The sequence below is a fragment of the Aulonocara stuartgranti genome, assembly GCF_965226115.1.
Source record: "Aulonocara stuartgranti genome assembly, chromosome: 2".
Lineage (NCBI taxonomy): Eukaryota > Metazoa > Chordata > Actinopteri > Cichliformes > Cichlidae > Aulonocara > Aulonocara stuartgranti.
In genome coordinates this window covers 34,498,027-34,518,444 of record NC_138940.1, presented here as the reverse complement: position 1 = coordinate 34,518,444, position 20,418 = coordinate 34,498,027, and the positions used below count along the sequence as shown (strand labels likewise).

The following is a 20,418-nucleotide window of genomic DNA, read 5'->3' as shown; positions in this document are numbered from 1 at the left end:
CCAGGCCCAGGACATGCTGAAAAGATGTATTTCTTGACTGACCTGGAAATGCCTCAGTGTTATTGTAGAGAGACACATAACAGACAAGTTGTACTCTTCAGCATAGACTGACTAAGACTGATTTCAAGGTATTGGCAGTCTGCCTGCGTTTATAAAGTAGGCAGCAAAGGTGAGGAATAATTGCTAATCTGTCTGAGAGTGGCTGCATCAGATTGGAGATCTGTGCAACTGCCTCGTGATCAAAAGTGGTTAGCCAGAAATTGAGGGTGTTACAAACTTAATCTCTGGGGAAGTTTGTTACTAGAACTACTTGCAATTGGTCTCTTACAGCAAGAAATTTCAGTGCAGTCACTGAGCAAACACTGGTTATTATTTTTGAACCCCCTACTGGCAAGGATGCTTCCATGCTATTGTTACTCTGTATTGGGACTGAGCCATGAGCAACTCAGGTTCAAGTGCTGTAAAAGTTACAAGTTAATGTAGTTAGAATCAAACGCATCAAGTCCCTAGAAATAAAGGAGGTCATGAAATTCACATTGATCTATCCTGGGTCCTATATTCAGATCAGTTAAAGACAGCAGTCATGAAAAGTTTTATTTTCAACATCAGTAGAAGTGGTTGCAGCCTGCTTACATCATAAATCTTACTGACATCTGATATTTTCTGGAAATCAATAACAAGCCTCCTAAAAGAGCAACAATAGAGAGCAAGAGCTCCACGGTGAAAATAGACAGTAAAAAAAAGTGAAACCTCACAATTCTCTCCCAAGTGCTTCTCTTATAACACTCATTGTTTTCCAACTGTGTATGTGTGTGTCAAAGAACGGCATGTTTCAGTATGAGGGCGTACAAAATTACAGGCATACTTTATAGTACTTGTGGTGAGTAGAAAAAACTTCCTACCAGCTCCTCTGATTATTAATCGTGTATAAAAAGTTATAAAGTAACCCTTAGCTATTAAACAACAATGGATGTTAAAAAGTTTTAGAAAAAACTTTTAATAGCTAACTTGATCAACAGGAAGAATACATTATAAATGTGAAAGAAGCCATTTCTGTTGTGATAAAGTCAACACCTGCGCTGTAATGACATTTCTCTGGTGGCCTGCTGAGGCTAATCTACCGAACACCTCGTCACCATATCAAAAACCACTCATTACATTACATAATGGCACCTAACAGGCTCACCGTTAAATAGGTTATTATTGCACTTGATCACACTAACATTAGTCTGTTATGCTGGTAATTCATCTTTAGGTAGGCATAGATTTCTGCATCAAATTGCAAAGAATAGGCAATAGTTTTGTTTTGTTTTTAAATAAAACTTAAAAGCACTCATTACAGCTTGCTGGTTGTACTAGAGGAAGTCATTAGACTTTATTCCTTGGGGACTATAAATGAACAAGTTGTTCTCACCCCCAGATTTTCATGTACTGAAACTTGACCACAACCTTTTGGCTTTAGATTGCGCTGTTCTGGCTACCCATCCAGCTTCATTTTCAACCTGCGGTGCAGTCCAGTCCAGTTCAGTACATCTGAGCAACTGCTGTCATCACTGCTGGACATGGGTAACCATGACAGCCATGAAACTAGCAGAGAAGTTTGTTGTAGATGTGAAAAGTTCTTGTTACTGCTACATGGATTGATATTTATATAGCGTTTTATAGCTTAACAGAGCAGTCAAAGCACTTTTTAAATACAATCCACATTCACGCTTTCACACATTCATACAGCATCTTATTTTATACTTTCAATAACTTTCTAACTACCTTACACACTCACACTCCAGTGTATCGCAGGCTTTTGGGGGTTCAGTATCTTTCAACATGTGGGCTGAAGGAGCCAGGGATTGACCCGCTGACCTTCCCATTGGTAGATTACATCCTCTACAGTAGATACTAGCTGTCCTCCTTTGTTAGGCGAGAAACTCAAATCAAACATTAGCCATAGTTGTTGTTTAGTCTGCGTATTGTTAGATGTCTGGAGGTCCGCATGTCTAATCTGCTACCATAAGAAATTGCAACAATGTTGGAAATAAAAAAGCATATTTATGCACGTTTCGTGTGTTAGAGTCATGACTTTCAGTGAGGAGGAAGAGGGTGACATTTGATCCAGATACAGGTTGCATGGTCTCTTCCACCTGTGCTTTCATTTCTTTGATCAAGGAGACTCCTTCTTAGATTATAAAACTTAGGTATTTTCCTTCTTCATATCTTGAGTTTGAAGGTGCAGACAAAAATTTAAAATTGCCTCCGCTGCAAATGAACAGTTGGTATGATGCTCCATTTCTGAAGGAAAAGACTTTTTCGCCGTTTATTTCTGAATACCGTATATTTTTTTTCTCTGTGAAATAACCTAAAAAAACAACTACCTTTACCCTTAAAATATGACAAAATTTGATCTGTACCCTGCCTCTTGCCCTGTGACAGCTGGAATAGGCTCCAGCACCCCCCACAACCCTGAAAAGGATAAGCGGCAGCGAATGGATGGATAAATGAATGGGTCTCAGTGAGAATCGGCTGGTGTGAAATGCGTGGCAATACATCCAATAGTTGTTCAGATATCACATTGTGAAGTGAGTTGACCACTTGGCAGCTGTTATAGCTCACCAAAACCACAAGTACATTATAGATGCTGGTCTCAAATTATATGTGTGGAATACTAGTATAATACTAATAGTGGTGGAAACTCATAGAAAACACATGCAAGACAATTCTTTTGTTCGCCTTTCTACTATTTTTAAAAAAAGGCAAATATTTCTGGCAGAAAAATGATTTTGGTCTAGAAACTCAACAAATCCACTCATATTGTTTTCTAGAGCGATATTGGTGCCCATAAGCGACTCTTACATAGCCGTCTGCATTGACAAGGTACTGCTGGTGCCGCTTTGCTTCAAGCACATCTTTCATTTGCTTCCCCCTCTGCTCATGAGTTCCCCCCCTTCATATTTCTGGCACCATTCAAGTGACAGAACAGTGTCTGAATCTACTCAGTAGCATGCAGTGCTCATGCTGGGCTATTACACTGGCTCCCATGGAGTCAGAAGTTACTGTAGACTGAAAGAAAGCTAACATGGTCTGTGTTCAGTGAGTGCAGTGACAGGGATAGCTTGTCTGTGTTAAAGAGGTGGGAGTCATGGAGTGGTTAAATAGGTGTATGGATATTTATTAACCATACTCACCAGGTTCAGGTTCTTTTGTCTGCCTCCTATCATCTCCATTTAGCAAGGAGCAATCTAATTTAAACATGATAATATCAAAGCTGCCTTTTGCTAAATGGAAAAAGCAACTCATGTGAAAGAAAATATGTTGAGCATGACATTAAAATGATCTTATTTGGAGCTAAAAGGACAGGAAGTGCTGGTTTCTGGGATTAAAAAGTCATCTTTTGTGTGTCTCCGTGGGCGTGTTTCTTTCCTCTTTGGTTTTTTTGTGTCCCTGTGTGACTCGCCACATAAGAATGTGATTGGTCACTTCATAGAAAGGCTTTAGATCTGGGGACTTGAACTCAGAAGGCCTGCGCAGTCATTCATCCATGCCAGTAATAGGCTAACACCTTAGCACCGGGGATCTAAAATCAGATTTCGGCAGCCCCCTTGGCCCTGCGCCTGATGTAAGGGGTCATTGTAACAAGTGGAAATCAGCAGTTCGCCATCCTTTGTAGTCACATTAAACTCCCAAATTAAATGTATTCCAAACAGTGTTTCTGTGCCAGGACACGTGTTCCTTAATTTTGGCATTCAGCTGTATTTAAAGCTGTATGTGCACCCATGCATATGTGCTCTAGAGTGTGTAGCTGCATGTGTGTGTGCAAGCCTCAGTGTGGATGTTTTTCAGCTCCATTCGCAAGCTTGTATTACAGCTGTGTAAGAGTGAGGGCAGGGCAGTACTTGGGTCAAAAAGCACTGCTGTAGCTCAAGGCTATGCAGTCCACTCATAAAGACTGGAGGGGAAAAGGCCAGTTTGCACTAGTAGGCACACAGAGAGGCACATACACATTTGTGTATCTGTCAAACATGCAGCAACGAATGGAAAAAAAAAAGGTATTGTTGGTTTAATTTCCAAGTCAGTTCCTTTTCTTTTTTTTATGTTGTTTTTCTTGCTTGTTTCTTTTTCTCCCTCCAGACTATTTTACATCTGCTACTCTTGCTTATTCCCCTCCCCTCCTCCCCTTCTCTCCTTTCCATCTCTCTGTCTTATCACACTTGTTCTCTCTTTCAGAGTTGGCCTGCTTCAAAGTTGGTGTGCAGCGTATTTTTGTGTCACCTCAAGGACTCATCACACACACGCCACACGTACACTTGAAAATACACTCATAAATACAGTGTCCACAGCTGCACATATGCTTTGACAAGGATATACACACACAATATATCACTCACATGCGCATACACACATATCTAAGCTAGTTTCTGAGCACCCTGAGGAGGTAGCCACTGTTCAGAACTTGTTTGTCACACCCTCGCACTTGTGCTTCGCTCACAGCGTGGCCCAGTTCAACATGGCACAGCATGACATGGCACACCACGGCTCAGCGCCGCATGCGATATGCCAACTTAACACAATAATGTTCAGATAACACCAGACCCCTGCCTGGAGCGCCTCAGTTTGGCGAAACACACCGCTGTAACAGCTGGTCTGTACGCAGAGAGACAGATAAGAACCACAGGCCAATGTGCTGAGCTCTGGCATATGGATTGATGCTATTGAACTATTTTGAACCAGTGCTGACAAGTGTCACAGTGCTGTGACGAATCCATTTCTGACATGTGCCTGATTCTGGGTTGATTTAGAATCCAAACTTTAGATTTAATATTCTAGAAAAACGACATGTTGCTCATACACGACGACCAAAGATTAATTGAATTAAAGGGATGCTTTTCATTAACACACATGAACATGTTTAAATGTCTACATATTTACTGGCAACCTATCCAGGATGTACTAGTCCTTTCAGCAATATGCCAGCTTAACACAGATAACACCAGGCCCCCGCCTGGAGCCACTCAGTTTAGCGAAACACACCGCCGTAACGTCTGGTCTGTACACAGAGAGACAGATAAGAACCAGACCTATGTGTTGAGCTCTGGCATATGGACTGATGATATTAAACTATTTTGAACAAGTGCTGACAACTATCATAGTGCGCATGTTTAAATGGCAACCTGTGCAGGGTGAACCAGTCCTACTTCCTCGCGTCAGTGCCTGACCCCACAACCCTGAATTGTATAATGGATGGATGGATGTTTTTTCCATTGGTTGGTTATTGCTCAATTGATCAAATATAACATTATGATCACTGACAGGTGATGTTAATAACACTAATTATTTCTTCACCTGCTATAAGGTGGGATATATTAGGGAGCAAATGAACATTTTGACCTCAAAGTTAATGTGTTAGTAGCAGAACAAATGGGCAAGTGTAAGGATTTGAGTAAGTTTGACAAGGGCCAAACAGTGATGTTAGATAGCTGAGTCAGAGCGTGTCCAAACTGCAACTCTTGTGGGGTGTTACCAGTCTGCAGTGGTCAGTATCTATCAAAAGCCGTCCAAGGAAGGAACATTGGTGAACCACTCACAGAGTTATGGACACCCAAGGCTCACTGATGCCCGTGGGGTCTTATCCAACAGAAGAGCTACTGTAGCTCAAAATGCTGGTTCAGTAGAAGAGTGTCAGAATACACAGTGCATTGCAGTTTTTTGCATATGGGGCTGCATAACTGCAAACTAGTCTGAGTACCTGTGCTGACCCCTGTCCACCGAAAAGTCCTAACAAAGGGCATGTAAGCATCAGAAGTGGACTACGTAGCAATGGAAGCAGGTGGCCTGGTCTGATCAATCGCGTTTTCCTTTTTTTTACATGTCGATGGCCGGGCGTGTGTTAGTCACTTACACTTACAGCATAGTACACCTCGCACCAGGATGTACTATGCTTTGGGCAGTGCTCTGCTGGGAAACCTTGGGTCCTGCCATCCATGTGTTACTCCTACCTAACCATTGTTGCAGACCATGCACACCCTTTCATGGAAATAGTATTCCCCGATGGCTCTGGCCTCTTTCAGCACAATAATGCCCCCTGCCACAAAGCAAAACTGGCTCATAAATGGTTTAAGGAACACAGCAATGAGTTTGAGGTGCTGACTTGGCCTCCAGATTCCCAGATCTCAATCCAATCGAGCATCTGTGAAATGTGCTGGACACCTCGAAATTTACAAGACTTACTGTATGTGTTACTAACACCTTGGCGTTAGATATCATAGCACATCTTGTGTGATCTAGTGGAGTCCATGCCTCAATGACCATTGCTGTTTTGGCAGCAAAGGGGAACCGACACAATATTAGGCAGGTGGTCATAATGTTGTGCCTGATCGGTGTGTATTGCTATTTGGTGTAGTCTGTTTTTAGATAGGATAGTTTCTCCTTACATGTATAATTGATATTAATAATCTCAATCTACTATATAATTAGTAACTGCACTCTAAAATAAATGTAGTGAAAGCTTCTCAAAATGTAGTGGAATAGAAGTAGAAAGTAGCATGCTGCTAGAATCACTGCTATAGAGAGAGGAGGGCGGCTGTCTGTAACAGCGCTTTCTAGAATCTGGCAAAGCTGGAAATTGATAACAAATTAGGCTCACAGTTAGTCTTCACACATTGCTTTCATTTTAAAATGTTTCTGGCAACTCATTTTAGCCTTGCAAGAGAGCTGTGGCTGTGTAAAACAAGCCAAAAGTGGATGTTAGAGTAGAAAAGATCACTTTAGTACGAGCTGGTAGGGCAATGTGTGTTATTAACCCACAAAATTTTATAGTTATAGTAATTAGAGCAGTTGTTAACTCTAGAAGAAGTTGTGCTTGACTTCACCTGAGCTCAAGGTCTCCAATACATCGGTGTATCTTTGCAGTGTGTAGGTGTGTGTGTGAGTGGAGAGGCTGCACAAAGAACACACAGATAACTGACAGTGCCATTGTCATGGATGTTGTGTTGCAGACCTTTGTTGGGGGGAAAATAAGATGCTGCTCAGGCTGGCTTTTCTAGTCTTTCTTTTGCATGTGCTCCTAAAAACACATTCACGGTTCAAACAATATTGTTCCTTAATTGTAACTGTGAGTGAAAGGCTTACCTTTCATATCACCATGGCCTTCCTCCACCGTGGTGAAGCTAAGAACCTGTTCTTTCTTGCAGTACATCAAACTGATTTTACTTATTTTCATATGAAACTTTTTCTTGGTTTAAAAACAAACAAAACCTAATTTTACATCCATTTACAGCCCACTTTGAACTTGAGTGGACCGGACGAGTGAACCTCCACTTTCTCATATCTCAATATAAGATAAAGAAGTGCAATTTCAACAGTGCATCTTAGTTTTTCTACATGATGAATGGGTAAAGTTACAGTGTTGCATGTTTTTGTTTTATAAAACAACAAAGTGTAAAATTTCTAGTAGACATTGAAAAACAGGAACTTTTCTGTCATTGAACTATTTAACTCAGGGGTGTCAAACTCCAGGCCTCGAGGGCCGGTGTCCTGCAGGTTTTAGATATCGACCTGGGTCAACACACATGAATCAAATGATTAGTTCATTACCAGGCCTCTGGAGAACTTCAAGACATGTTGAGGAGGTAATTTAGCCATTTAAATCAGTCGTGTTGGATCAAGGACGCATCTAAAACCTGCAGGACACTGGCCCTTGAGGCCTGGAGTTTGACACCCCTGATTTAACTAATACCTACACCACCAATTACTTTGGTGTAGTATGAATATCTGTGGGGGAGGTCTTTATCTGCAGGAAAAGCTGTAAAACATATAGAAACACAGGGTTTTATGTTTTACACACCTGATTTAGAGTATACACCCACTGTACACTTTATTAGGTACACCTTGCTAGTACTGGGTTGTAACCCTTTAGCCTTCATAGCTGTATTAATTCATCATTTATTCAACAAGCTGCTGGAAACATTCCTCACACATTTTGGTCATTTTTGACATGACAACATCAGACAGTTGCTGCAGATTTGTGGGCTGCATATCCACGACGTGAATCTTCTATTCTACCACTTCCCAAACGTGCTCTATTGGATTGAGATTTGCTAACTGTTGAGGCCTGAGTGTAGTGTCATGTCTCATTGGCATGTTGAGTAAACAAGTTTCGGATGATTTTACCTTTGTGACACGATGTGTATCCTGCTGGACGCAGCAGTTATAAGATGGGCACACTGTGGTCATAAAGGGATGAACATGGTCGGCAAAAACGCAGAGACAGGCTGTGGTGTTTCACTGATGCTTAATTGGTGCTAAGGGGGCCAGAGTGTGCTGAGAAAGTCTCCCTTACCTCAATTACACTACCAGTAGCCTGAGCTGTTGATAAAGGCACATGGATTAATGTTTAATGGTGTTCATGCTAAATTGTGACCCTGTCATCTGAATGTTGCAGCAGAAATCAAAACTCATTAAACCAGGAGATACTTTTCAAATCTTTTTAGTCTTGGTGAGCCTGTGTGAATTGTAGTCTCAGTCTCCTTTTCTTAGCTGACAGTGGTTACACCCGGTGTGGTCTTCTGCTGCTCTACTCCATGTGTTGTGCAATCAGAGATGCTCTTCTGTATATCTAGGTTTTAATGAGTGGTTGTTTGACTTACTACTGCCTTCCTATCAGCTTAGAGCAGTCTGACCATTCTCCTCTAGTATCAACAGGGCTTTTTTGCCCAGAGAACTGATTTTCACTGAATATTTAACTTAAAAAAACAATATTTTCTGTAAACACTAGAGAGGGATCTGTGTGAAAATCCCAGCAGAGCAACAGTTTCTGAAATATTTGGGGCAGCACGTCTGGCACCAACGTTCAAAGTCACTTTAATCACCTTTCTTCCTCATTCTGATGCTCTCTTTGAACTTCACTGGATTGACCTGACCATGCCTACGCACCTCAAAGTACTGACTTGAGTACAGTTATGTATCACAAGGTTTGGGACAACTATGTTTTAAAATGTTTGGTAAAAAATAATGAAGTGATTTATAGTCAGTAAATCAGGTGAGCATTTCCTGAGGTTTTCCTCACTCTTGACTTTTATCTAAGGATAATCGTGATCTTTCCCAAAATCATTAGAAAGCATAGAATAGCATTAGTCATCATTATTCAAACAAATGAAATATGTTTTCAGCAAACAGGTGTTTTACTTTCATTAAAAACCACCCGTGGGTGCTCTGTTGGCCTCGGCTGTTAAGCTAAAGCCCGTGAACCACAATGTCCCAAAAGGTTTCACGATATGTTAATAAAAGAAATGTAAAAACGCCACAGAAGAACCTGAATGCTGAAAAATGGGAATATGTAAATGTAATTTCTGGAAGACTTGGTTGGACCTCCAGCTTATTCCTCCTCTTCACCCCAGCTGATCAGTGATCAATGAGTCAATCAAATCACAGAAAATCTACGTTATTACGGTTACTGTTATAGTGTCTCTGTGGATGGATTATTGTTTTACATGATTTTAAAAGCTCATTTGTTGAAGTTTGATATTTTTAGTGCTTTTTTTCCTTGAAGTGTGAATTAGACGCATTAAATTCTTCTTTCTCGCTTTCATAATGCTGCAAATCATAATAATAAAACTGTATCAAAATGAACTTTGAAGAAATAAGTCTGACTGCAAGGGGTGCATAGATTCTGTCTGAAAATGTAATTGGCACAGCTGTAAAATTGCTTCAGCCGCATCATTGCCCTCCTGGAAATGAACACAGTCACGGTCTTTAGATGTGGTGGGGATCAAAGACAGATACACATTTATGAATATTATGTAGATTTATGAAAATTTAATTAATAAAGAGTAATTGCCCAAAAAGTCAAAGTCAGCTGAGTCCTTAATAACACATTAAATCAAGTAATTAAGGAAGGCAATAGCCTTAAAATCCATTAAATAGACTGACATGTAGAGAGACAGATGCAAGCAGGATTAGGGGTGAAAAGTTAGTAACCTGCAGAAGCCTGGAAATTCAAGCGTTCACCGCTAATACCAACATTATCCAGGTCCTTTTAGCACTAAGCCTCGACTCCAGTAAAAGTGTCTGCTGGACTTCAAACCACACTCTGGCTGCTGTAATTAGTGAGATTGCAGGGGATTCACATAAGTAGGCCAACTTTTTAAAATCTCCTGTCGTCTCCTTTCCAGTGGACGGAGCGATCCACCGCGCTGCTGGTCCCATGCTAAAAAAGGAGTGTGCTTCGCTCAACGGCTGTAAGACAGGAGAGGCCAAGATTACCTGCGGCTACCGCCTTCCTGCAAAGTGTGAGTATAAAGTGTTTGTGTAACTTCTAGCAGCTCCGGTGAGGCTGCTTCCATGTGTTTCTGCTGGACAGCTTCCAGGTGTGAATGTGTGGGAAAGTGTAACAGGGATGCAGGATGATGTGGAAAAAGAGTTGCACTGTTGAGTCTTTCTAGAAAAACGAAGGTTAAACTGCTTCATGAATTTAAAAAATGGCTTTTAATAAGGAATTGGTGCTGTCTTAATATCAACAATTTCCTCTTTTAACGAATTAGTTTAAATAACTTGTGCATTTTTTCTCTTAGAGAGGTCTTAAAGTAGCTCAGTTTCCCCTCTTTACCTCAAACCCGAGCAGCAGCACAAACTCGGATGTATCACTGAGTTCCATTTATAGCAGAGTAAATGGAACTCAATTATTAAGTGGCACTCCACTGCTGCTTGTGTAATGTGATGAAACTGTAGGGTCAACATGACAGGAGGCACTTTTCTAGGTGTTCTCCTCCAACTTTCTTCATATCTACAAGACATTTAATTAAGTAGGAGATCAGAACTCTGCATTTACATAAATCACAAAAGCTGACAGTCACTTTATTTTATTTTAGCCATTTAATTTTATTTTAAAAACCCTGAAAAACACAGTTATTGGGACATAAATAAGCCTCTAACTATAATATATTTATTTGTGTTATTTTTTTGCTATAAAAATACTCCCTTAAAGTTTGGAGCCAGTCCTAATATCTTTATATTTTAAGCAAACCTTTGTGGGGATACAGTATATAAGCCAAAAATCTGAGTTTCTATCATTTTAACAAGCTTGATCGTCAACACAGCCTGAACTGTCTTAGACGAGCTTTTTTGTGATAGCTTGAAGTACGGTACTGTGCAAAAGTCTTGAGCCACACCACCCCTTTCTTTATATTTTCCTTCCAAGGAGCCAGACTTTCTCTGTTTCTCTGGGCTTTCTGAAGTTCTTTTTACACTTTTTCACCACTAATTTTTGGTTTTCATGGGAATTTTTGCTTTTTTGGTAAACCAAATTGACCCATAAACCATTCAAGAATAAAAAAGGAGCACCTATCTTACGTGTTGTCCACATATGACAGACCATTTTAAATGGTATCTTTAGGCACTTTGTTACAAGCAACCTGTCAAAAAAAGCATAATTTGTTCCCATTTCTTTAGTTGAATTTGAGGAATAATGCAGACTATAAAACAGCTTGACAGACATAAAATAATGTTTTTGCACCAACAAGGTGATTCCCAAGAGCTATTAACTGAAAACGTGGCATATCTCAGAATGTGTCCTTATAAAATGAGGAAAAATGGACAAGTGGAGGACAAAAGAAGAAGTGTCAGGTCTAAAAAAAAATATCCACAGCAGATGAAAAGTATCTGAAAGTCATGTTCTTAAGAAAGTCCTGACACAGGACCTGAGAGACGCATCTGGCCTTCAGCTGATGTGTCTACTGAGGTCTTACTGAGATGAAATTATTAGCATAACAGAGAAGACAATAAGAAAACAGACATATAGTTAAGGGACAAGAATAAATCTTGCTAAATTAAAGATCATTTTATGGAAGTTTTTACTAAAAAAAATATAGAAAAAGTTTGTTGATCGGTGGTCAACAGCATCTTCAAACATTGAAGATATATACTATACTGTACATGTTTCAGGCTACTGCGTGCATTTAGATATAACCACATACTGTACAATAAACACATGAAATATTACATTTTGTTTCACAAGAGAACATTTCTTTGCACAGATCAATTTACATGCATACACAGTGCATCATTACCAAGAGGACCAGTCACAGTTGCTCGTATCTTTCTGTCTGGTTACATTTCTGCAAGGCGGAGCAGGGTAATTTGATATAGAGTTATTGGCTCGCTGAAAAACCCAGGCGATTCAGGTGATCTCCAATAATCTCTCTCTAATATTCTTGCTTGATCAAATCACAGCCTTGAATGTTAAAAATGGCAAAAAAAATTGATGGATTATTTCTCGGTTTAGTGCACGTTTAGTGTGTTAGCATTGCTTAGCTAATAATTGGGCTTTTTGCCTCAAAGCCAAACATATTTACCTTCTTCTGGCTTTAGATCAAGGAGTGTTTTTGGGCCATTTTGCTCACAAATGTCAAGAGGTTTACCGGCCACTATAGACAAACATTCATTTAGTTGTTTTCTAGGTTGGCTCACCTGTTCTTTTTAGAGTCCTGCCTCTTTACCAGTCTTGCATCTTTATCAGCTTAACTGCTTGAAACACCAAAAAACCACAAGTGAAACTCAGATTGGCAACTAATTGGCTAATATCAGCTCTGCGTGGGACTATAGTGCTAAAGGTTTATGCAAAAGATGACAAAAACTATAAGTGTGGCAAAGAGAGGTAACTGTAATACCTTCATTATTCTAAATGGGATATTTTAAAGGAGAACTCCGCTGATTTTTATCACAGTCTGTTCACAGCTTTGGGGGACTACTGCTAAATATGGAGAGAAGGTTGGATGTGTTTGTGGCTCAGGAGTGAGCTGAGGAAAATCTGATAAACTGTCTTATAGTGATGACATCACTTGAGGCAATTTAGATTGAGGTAGGGGGGGAAATGAAAGACATCTGGGGGTGTGGAGCTGCAAAGGAGCATGACACTAATAGGTATGGAAATAATGCAGTAGCCAAGCTTTGAGCATTATAACGGCCACCCAGGTGTGAGCGTGCGTCGGTGTTTTTTTTTCCGAGTGAGATTAAAGCAGCACTGAGGCTGTGTGATATCAGCTTCTGGTTCTACTGAGAGTTTAAGTTCACAGTGGCAGAGAAAAGGAAAGAAGAGAGGGGGGAAAAAAGGAGAAGAAGCGCTGATAAAGGCGAGCTCAAGGCAGAATGGAGCGCAGGAGTAGGAAAGATAGATAAGGAAAGAGTTGGAGAGAGGAAGAAATAAATGAAGCGGCGTAGAGGAGAGGAGAGATGTGAGAGGAGCTGAAGACTGAAGGGAATTAGGGGGAGATGAGTTCTTACATTGTCTGTTCTCCTTTGTTGGTTCACTTGTTTAACTTTGAGGATGTTAGCTGTCATTTTTGTGTGCGTGTTAGCGGATGCTTGGCTGCTTGTCACTGGGTTTTTTATGAGTGCATATTTATGTGCAATTGTGTGCATTTGTTTTGCTCTCCTGTACTTAGTCATACAGCCTGTTTCACAGGCTGCGTTCGCTCATGTGTTGGTGGATACGCTGTGCCAGTGCAGTATATCCTTGCACGCGGTGGGGTCTGCCTGTCAGGTCCTATCAGTCTGGTACCTGTAACTCTGTCAGCATGAGATCTGTGTGACTGACAACTTTCTGACTCACTGACTCACTGACTAACCATGTGTGGGTGTGTGTGCGCGCACATCCACACACACAACTTCTCGGTGTTGCACTTATGTGTGCGTGGCCTTTACCCAGCATGTGGTAAGGAGGCTGGTTCTCCCCTCCCAGACAAAATATTAAGTCCTGAGAATAATTCAACGTGCGTCTGCTCCAATGCTTAAACACTCACAACAGGGCTTGATTACCTCTCAGCAGGAGGGCGAGCGAGTCAAGACAGCAACAACAGAGGGAAAGCAAAGGAGGGATGACAAAGCAGGCAGAGGAATGCGTGAAGGCAGAGGAACAGCTGAAGAGAGAGAAATGAAAATGAAACTCGACAGGAGAGAGGCAGAAAGGTTGAGAGATGGGCTCGGTCTCAAAGGCAGCACTTTGATCTTGATTTGTATGGGCTTGCCACCAGATGTGGGATTTCAAGAGCATCTGACTCACAAGTTGCCAAATGGTCCAGAAGACCTGCTGTCAGCCCTCTATGCAGAGTGTCCATCGATGATCCCGCAGCCACTTAGCCATCAGCAGCCTGGTATCGTAACCTAGCAACACCCAGAGTGCATGCCACACTACTGCTGCTGTTTAGCAACAGTTGCGTGCAATTCGGGGAAGCTGATAAATGACAGCTGGCCCAGGTCGGAGTCAAATCTCAGCCAAAATGTAAAGGCAGTTAAATCAGAAACTGTCAGCTTTGAGGCATATGAGCCACTGTAATTAGGACTCGATTAGGAGAGGAGCCTCCTGTTTGTGTGCGCTGCTCACTTGTGAGCCCGTTAGATGCTGTAAGATGCTTCTGCACATGTGTAGGTGTGTGCAAATGTTTTTTTTTCCTCTCTTTTTTCTTTTGCCTTTTTCTTCTATTTATTTATTTTATTTTTTTTGCAGTTGCCAGACAAGGGAGCCTGGGCCAGCGTGTTGTCTGGGCGACTCATGGCCCTGAGCTCACCTGTGTACCGATAAACACAGCTGTAACCCTGCTAACTTGTTCCCCAGCCAGCTCTACTCCCAAACACACAGAGATACAGCACTGGGGACAGAAGGTGCAGGAGGGTGGGTCAAAAGATAACACAACTGGCAACTTCCCCGTTAGAAAAAGCACCCCTTGGCTTTAGTGATGTCAATAAAGAGAGCTAGAGGCTCAGACAGCAGGGGTTTTGGGCACATTTAACCCTGATTCACTCCTGTCAACGTTTGGAGGAGAAAACTGCTCTGAGACTCACAGACACCGATGTTCAGCCCAGATTATCTGGTAAAGTGGAGGGTTTTTACAGAACCACTCTTAAACCTCCCAAATTGTTTGCAGATTAAAAAAATAAACATTTTTGACATTTGGAGTTAAGATCTGGATGATTATGAAATTACAAAACAAGACTCCAAATAAAGACAACAAGCAGCCAGCTCTACTGCCTAATAGCTTTCTGTGAATGTAATGTAGCGCAGTCTGGGCAGCAGAGTAATACAATTTGAAAGGGGAAAAATATATAAAAATGTCAGACTGTGGAAAATCACCAAATAGTTTAATGACCCAGGCTGAAAGCAAACAGCTGTGCAGGTGAAGAGTAATATCAGCGCTTTTTACCTACCTGTAAACATCAGTCTGAGCACAGCATACTTATCTGCAGTGGCCTCCTACATTTTTCAGTTGAACTCACTTTGAGTTGTACTTCTAGATAAAATGGCAGCTTCTGTTTGTTTCCCACTTGTATCTGTTTTCAGCAATGTTTCTGTGTTCCCAGATCTCAGTGGTAAGTGCCATGCTATCACAGCTAATACCTGACAGTCCTGTTTTCCTTTGAGATCAGTTGAAGCAGTGTAAATGTCCAATAAGTAATTATTTCAGAAAACAAGCTAAAAATGTTAAACTGTATTTCTTATTTTCACTCCAGTAGGTCCAGAGCATCAAGATTATTTCAAGATGAGCTGACCTGAAGTTACAATTAAGGCTAAAACTATCTTGTTTATTGTGGAAAGATGCATCTTTACTACATGTTAAACTGTAACTGTTTAGCAGCTGTTTGGGTCCAGCAGGCTAGAGCTAGTAGCAATGTAAGGTCTCAGGTGCACAGGTTTAGAAACCACTGATCACTGGGGAAAAATGTGTCTTCTCTGACAGTGGGAGACTGCTGGCTGTTGTCAGTAACCTCCAACACAAGCACTAGCAGATGGCTTCAGTCACCTGTACTTAGCAGATGTTTGCGAACTACCCACGAAGTGGAAGTAAAACTAAGAAAAGTGTGACTTTAACTAGAAATGTAGAGCGTTTCCCTGAAACTAAAAGTTGTGTCTTTTTGAAATGTGTGGTGATAAAGAACAACTTCTACTTAAAAGGCAATTTTTTCCAGTATATCTCAAGCTAGTGAGTATTTGCAGACAGGTCACCATCTTCCATGCAAACATGGGCAATTTGGTAATCTCCTAGCAACCAAAGCAATCACAAGGAGGTAGATGCACCTGATTTCAACAGGTGACAGCCAGCATCTCCAGCAACCACTCATCAATTTATCCAATCTTCATGTGTAGAATCATTACAGGTGAAACTATATGCTTTTCTAGCTACAAGACAGACTCTTACAGTGTTCAAACCTGAAGGCAGTGTAGCTCACTGTGGCTTGCTTCTCCACCCCAAAATGAAAGTTCAAGGGTTGCTGGAGTGTGCACTGCAAATGCACAATTGGAAACGGCCAGAATGGGAGAGCTTAAATTGGTCCAGGACTTCATAAGGAGACAACCTCAAAGGAGTTGTCTGCCAAATTGAAATCTGCTACAGCTTTAGATTTTTAAGGGTCGAGTTGTGAAACTTATTGCAACTTGTACAGGTGCAACTACTTCCTGTGGAAACACTATTAACATACATTTGTAAATATGAGCCTGAATTTGCACCAAGTTAATCACAGAACGGCTCATTTTAAATGTAGGTCCTACACATATTTATCACACCTTTTTTTTCTAGATCCCAGCCCCTCCCCCCAAATAACACTTTTAATGTATCCTGCGCCTCAGTAAACCGTGGTAAACTTTTTAGTATTACTTGCAGATATTACTTTCTGGTGTCTCTTGTGCCAAATACAGCACAGTATATTGTCTTGTGTTTTGGGGAAATTGGCTGAAAGTAAAAGATACTGTTTGGGGAAAGTGGGAATCGCACAGTTGGAGGTGGAAAAAGATGGAGGGAGAGTGAGATGGATCTGGAAAAGATCAGACAGAAAAAGGACTGAAGGAAATAGAGAGGCATAAAGCAAGAGAGATATCACTCTGTCAAAAACTGGCTGTTATGCACCCCTCTCTTCTCTTCCTGCCTCCCGTCTCCCAATTTCTGTTCCCTCGGTGGCCAATTACCGCTAATTAAAATCCTCACTGCAGCTCTCCCGGACTCCCCCTCTTCTTCTCCTCTCAGACCTCCATCTTCTTGCTTCAAATGTTGCCCTGTCTGTTTCTCTTTCTTTGAAGATGCGGTGCTTCTCCCCCGTCGTGATCAACAACTTAAACACCTTGTTTCCCTGCGCTCTTCTCATCGTCTTTCTCACCTTTATACCTTTTCACCCTTCCTCTTTCCCCCCTTTTTCCTCACTCCTAAATTTGGTTCTTCTTTTCGTCCTCCCTCCGCCTTTGCTTTCTCCTCCACATCTCACCTCCCCCTCCACTGTTCCTATCATCATCAGCAGTAAGGTTTCTTTAGTAGTGCCAAGAGACTTGACAAGGCTCTGGGCTAAAGACTGTAGCAGCGTGACTGTGATACCTTGCTACTTGATGAGTGGTTTTTTTCTCCTCTCTTTTTTGCTTTTCCTGATAAGGTTGCCGACATCTTTGCTTCTTCCTGCCTCAGTGTCAGCAGTGCGATCCTTATAGGTGTTAAAAAGCTCCGTCAAAACTGCTGCTGATGAGGAGGAACGCGATGATGATGATCACAGCAGCAGCCGCCTTGGTGTTAATTCATTCAGTTAATTCATTCGCCTTGAAGGAGAATAAGGGAAGGGAAAAAAATAAGGCTCCAGTGTTGCTTGGCTCGGGGAAGGGAAGTTGGATAGTGGGAGTGAAAAGAGTAAAGAACATCTTTGCTGCTGCACTTTGATGAAGAGAATTATGTCCGCTCTTTTAAGCATCTGCATCTTGTTCCCCCTTTTCCATACACTCTCGTCCTCCTGTTTAGAATAACCGCCCCTCTGTCTTTTTCAGGGAAAGGTGGAAAGAGACAGGGAGAACCATAGGGCCTTTTACAAGACCTGAGCCTTCCTATTGTGCCAAAAACCCAGGCCTGGATTTAAGAGCTGTGTCTGCTTGGCTGAGCACAAACTGAGGCCGGGCACACAAAGGACCCGCTAGCCTTTTTCCTGCCTCCTGCTTTAAAGGCAGATAAAGAAAGGCGAGGGACAGATGGAGGTATGAGAAGAGGGAGTGAAAGGGGAGGGGAGGTAAAAAGATGGACGAATGGGTGGCTGTTAAGTATGAAAAGCAGAAGCAGCGACTCGTGGCCTCCCAGGTAAGAATGGTGTGAGGCCACAGGAGGAGAGAAGGGGAGGGGATAGAGACAAAGCCAAAAAAAGAGGAGGGTGATGGCAATAAGCAGGAAAAAAGCTGGAACGGTAGACAAAAAGAAAAGCGGGTGTCACCGGATGGCACTCAGTCAAGTTCTCTTAAGGCTTATGCCAGTGTAACGCCCACTTATGAGCGAGAGCAGGCACACACACACACACAGTCTCCCGCTGCATCTTTGCAGGCTGAATTTGCAAGGCGCATGCAAAATTTATTTAGCTTTTCTTCTCCCGTGTTACTCCCCGCTTCCCATCCTACCTGTCTGTGCCGTTTCATTTCATTATGTTGTTCTGTCACTTTATTATTGTTTTAGCAAAAAGATTCCACGGTGTGACAGCGCCTTTATAAAATAAGTAAAATATGTTTCATAAAAGCGCCTCGGTGCCATCTGCGGGGAGGGGAAAAGGCTCTTGTATTATAATTAGGTCAGACAGAATTGTGTTTTTACATTTTGATGAAAGTAGCTTCTTAGCATCGTATTCTAATTGATCTGATAAGCGCTACAGTATTCTCGGGCGGAAAATGAGATAAAACCGCAGGAACATTGGCGCTTTGCAACAAGAGGAGCCTGCTGAAACCATCTCCGACTTTGGAGACTGTTTCAGATGCAGCACTGATTAAATATTGTTCTCTTAAAGACAGCATTTGTATTTCAAACCAGTTGCATTCATAAAGAAGTGTTTTCTTTTTTTTATCCACTGACCACTGTGGTTACTGGCTCCTTAACAAATAAAGATTTTACAGTGAAACTATGTTAATCATCAATGCCTGGCTCAAGGCCAACAATAAAAACAAATATTTCAGATTTTTGTTTGTGTTATTCACGTCACAGTAGATGCATATAAAAATTGACATTTTGTGATTTCTAATTAGGAAAACTTCCACTTTCTGAGCTTCCGGCTGCATCGTGGGTGCTCATGAATGAATGGAGCCCTATGGAGCTGTAGCCCAAAACATGATGAAAAAAAATGTGTCCTTTAATTACCTAAACCAAAGCGGTTATGTATTAACTAGGGTTTGTATGTGTGTCATTCTGTCTGTGAACACAGTAGCTTAAAATGTTTGAAATGAATTCTCATAAAACTTTGAAAAGTCTAAAGTTGGCATCGTATTGTGTAAAGACACCTAATGAAGCAAACACACAATACGTCACTGGAATGCGTAGCCACAGGGTAATGACAGCCATTAATTCACATTGCATGCCTAACATTCATCTGCAGGCAGTGTTAAATTTCTTCTTTACATATCATAAACTAACGTGTTACACGCTCAGCGTGTGTGCATGTTCTTGTAATGACAGTTTAGAGAAATTTAACCACTAGCAAGATGATAAAATGCGGCTGTTACATCCATTTTTTCGCACTGTATGCAGACGCTACAGCGACGGCTGATGTTGGGTAGACGGGAAAAATGTTTGTGCAGAATCAGCAAGTTTCTCCCTCATTAATCAACAGAGCCAAACTAAAAAAAACACAAAAAAGCAAAACTTATCTAATGAGGTGGGAGTAATTTGATTGCATCTACTCATTATTCTGAATAAAATCTAGTCTTTACTGTTACTGTAGCAACTGTGCATAATTACTTTCAGAATATATCTGAGCATACAGTAAATCACAGCTCATGATTATGTTTTGACTGTAACTTGGATCTAAACCGAGGTGGCTGTATGATTGGTTTTTTTTATTCTGTGATCTGGAAAAAAGTTGGGGATGGATTCACATAAAAATTTTTTATCACAGGTGGGAACTGGACCAACTACCAGTGAATGTATACTTCTGTAATAAATCAGTGTTTCAGGTACATTCTAACCACAGATCTTTCTGAAGCAACCTAAGGTGTGACCTGGCGTGCTCCTCTCTAGAAATGTAAGCAACCGTTGCTATTGATGCAGCCTGCACAGATATAAATGTTGACCCTGGCGTAGGATCTTCATATATTCACTGCAGAAGTATAAATTAAGTGTTAGAAGTAATTAACTTTTGAAGTCAGTCTGGATAATTATTCTGATGAAGGAAGGATTCTCTACTATTTTGAGGGTAAATTGGACGTTTTTCATCATATATCAGTCTGGAGAAAGTAAAATTCGGAGACATCTTGATGTTCTCAAAAAATATATACTTGTGGATCCAGGAACTCCATACGTGGAGGATGTGGGGGGGATTTTTTTTAGCCTTGGCAAAGGAATGCTGTCTCAGACTGCTCTTCTTATTGTTGCTAACATGCATGTTATGCTCAGTTCACTGAAGAAAATAACTGTTTATTTAGTAGTGCAGTTCAATAATACA

The 20,418-nt window shown here is 41.2% G+C and overlaps 1 protein-coding gene across 2 annotated transcripts in view; it reads left to right on the top strand.

Moving 5' to 3' along the window:
• Nucleotides 1–20,418, top strand: part of macrod1 (mono-ADP ribosylhydrolase 1) — a 147,633-nt gene that overhangs the window by 88,276 nt on the left and 38,939 nt on the right. For both annotated transcript variants that reach the window (XM_082546989.1, XM_082546988.1), the window contains exon 5: nucleotides 10,161–10,277. In XM_082546989.1, coding sequence (XP_082403115.1) covers nucleotides 10,161–10,277 — 117 coding nt within the window. The remainder of the gene's footprint in view (nucleotides 1–10,160; nucleotides 10,278–20,418) is intronic.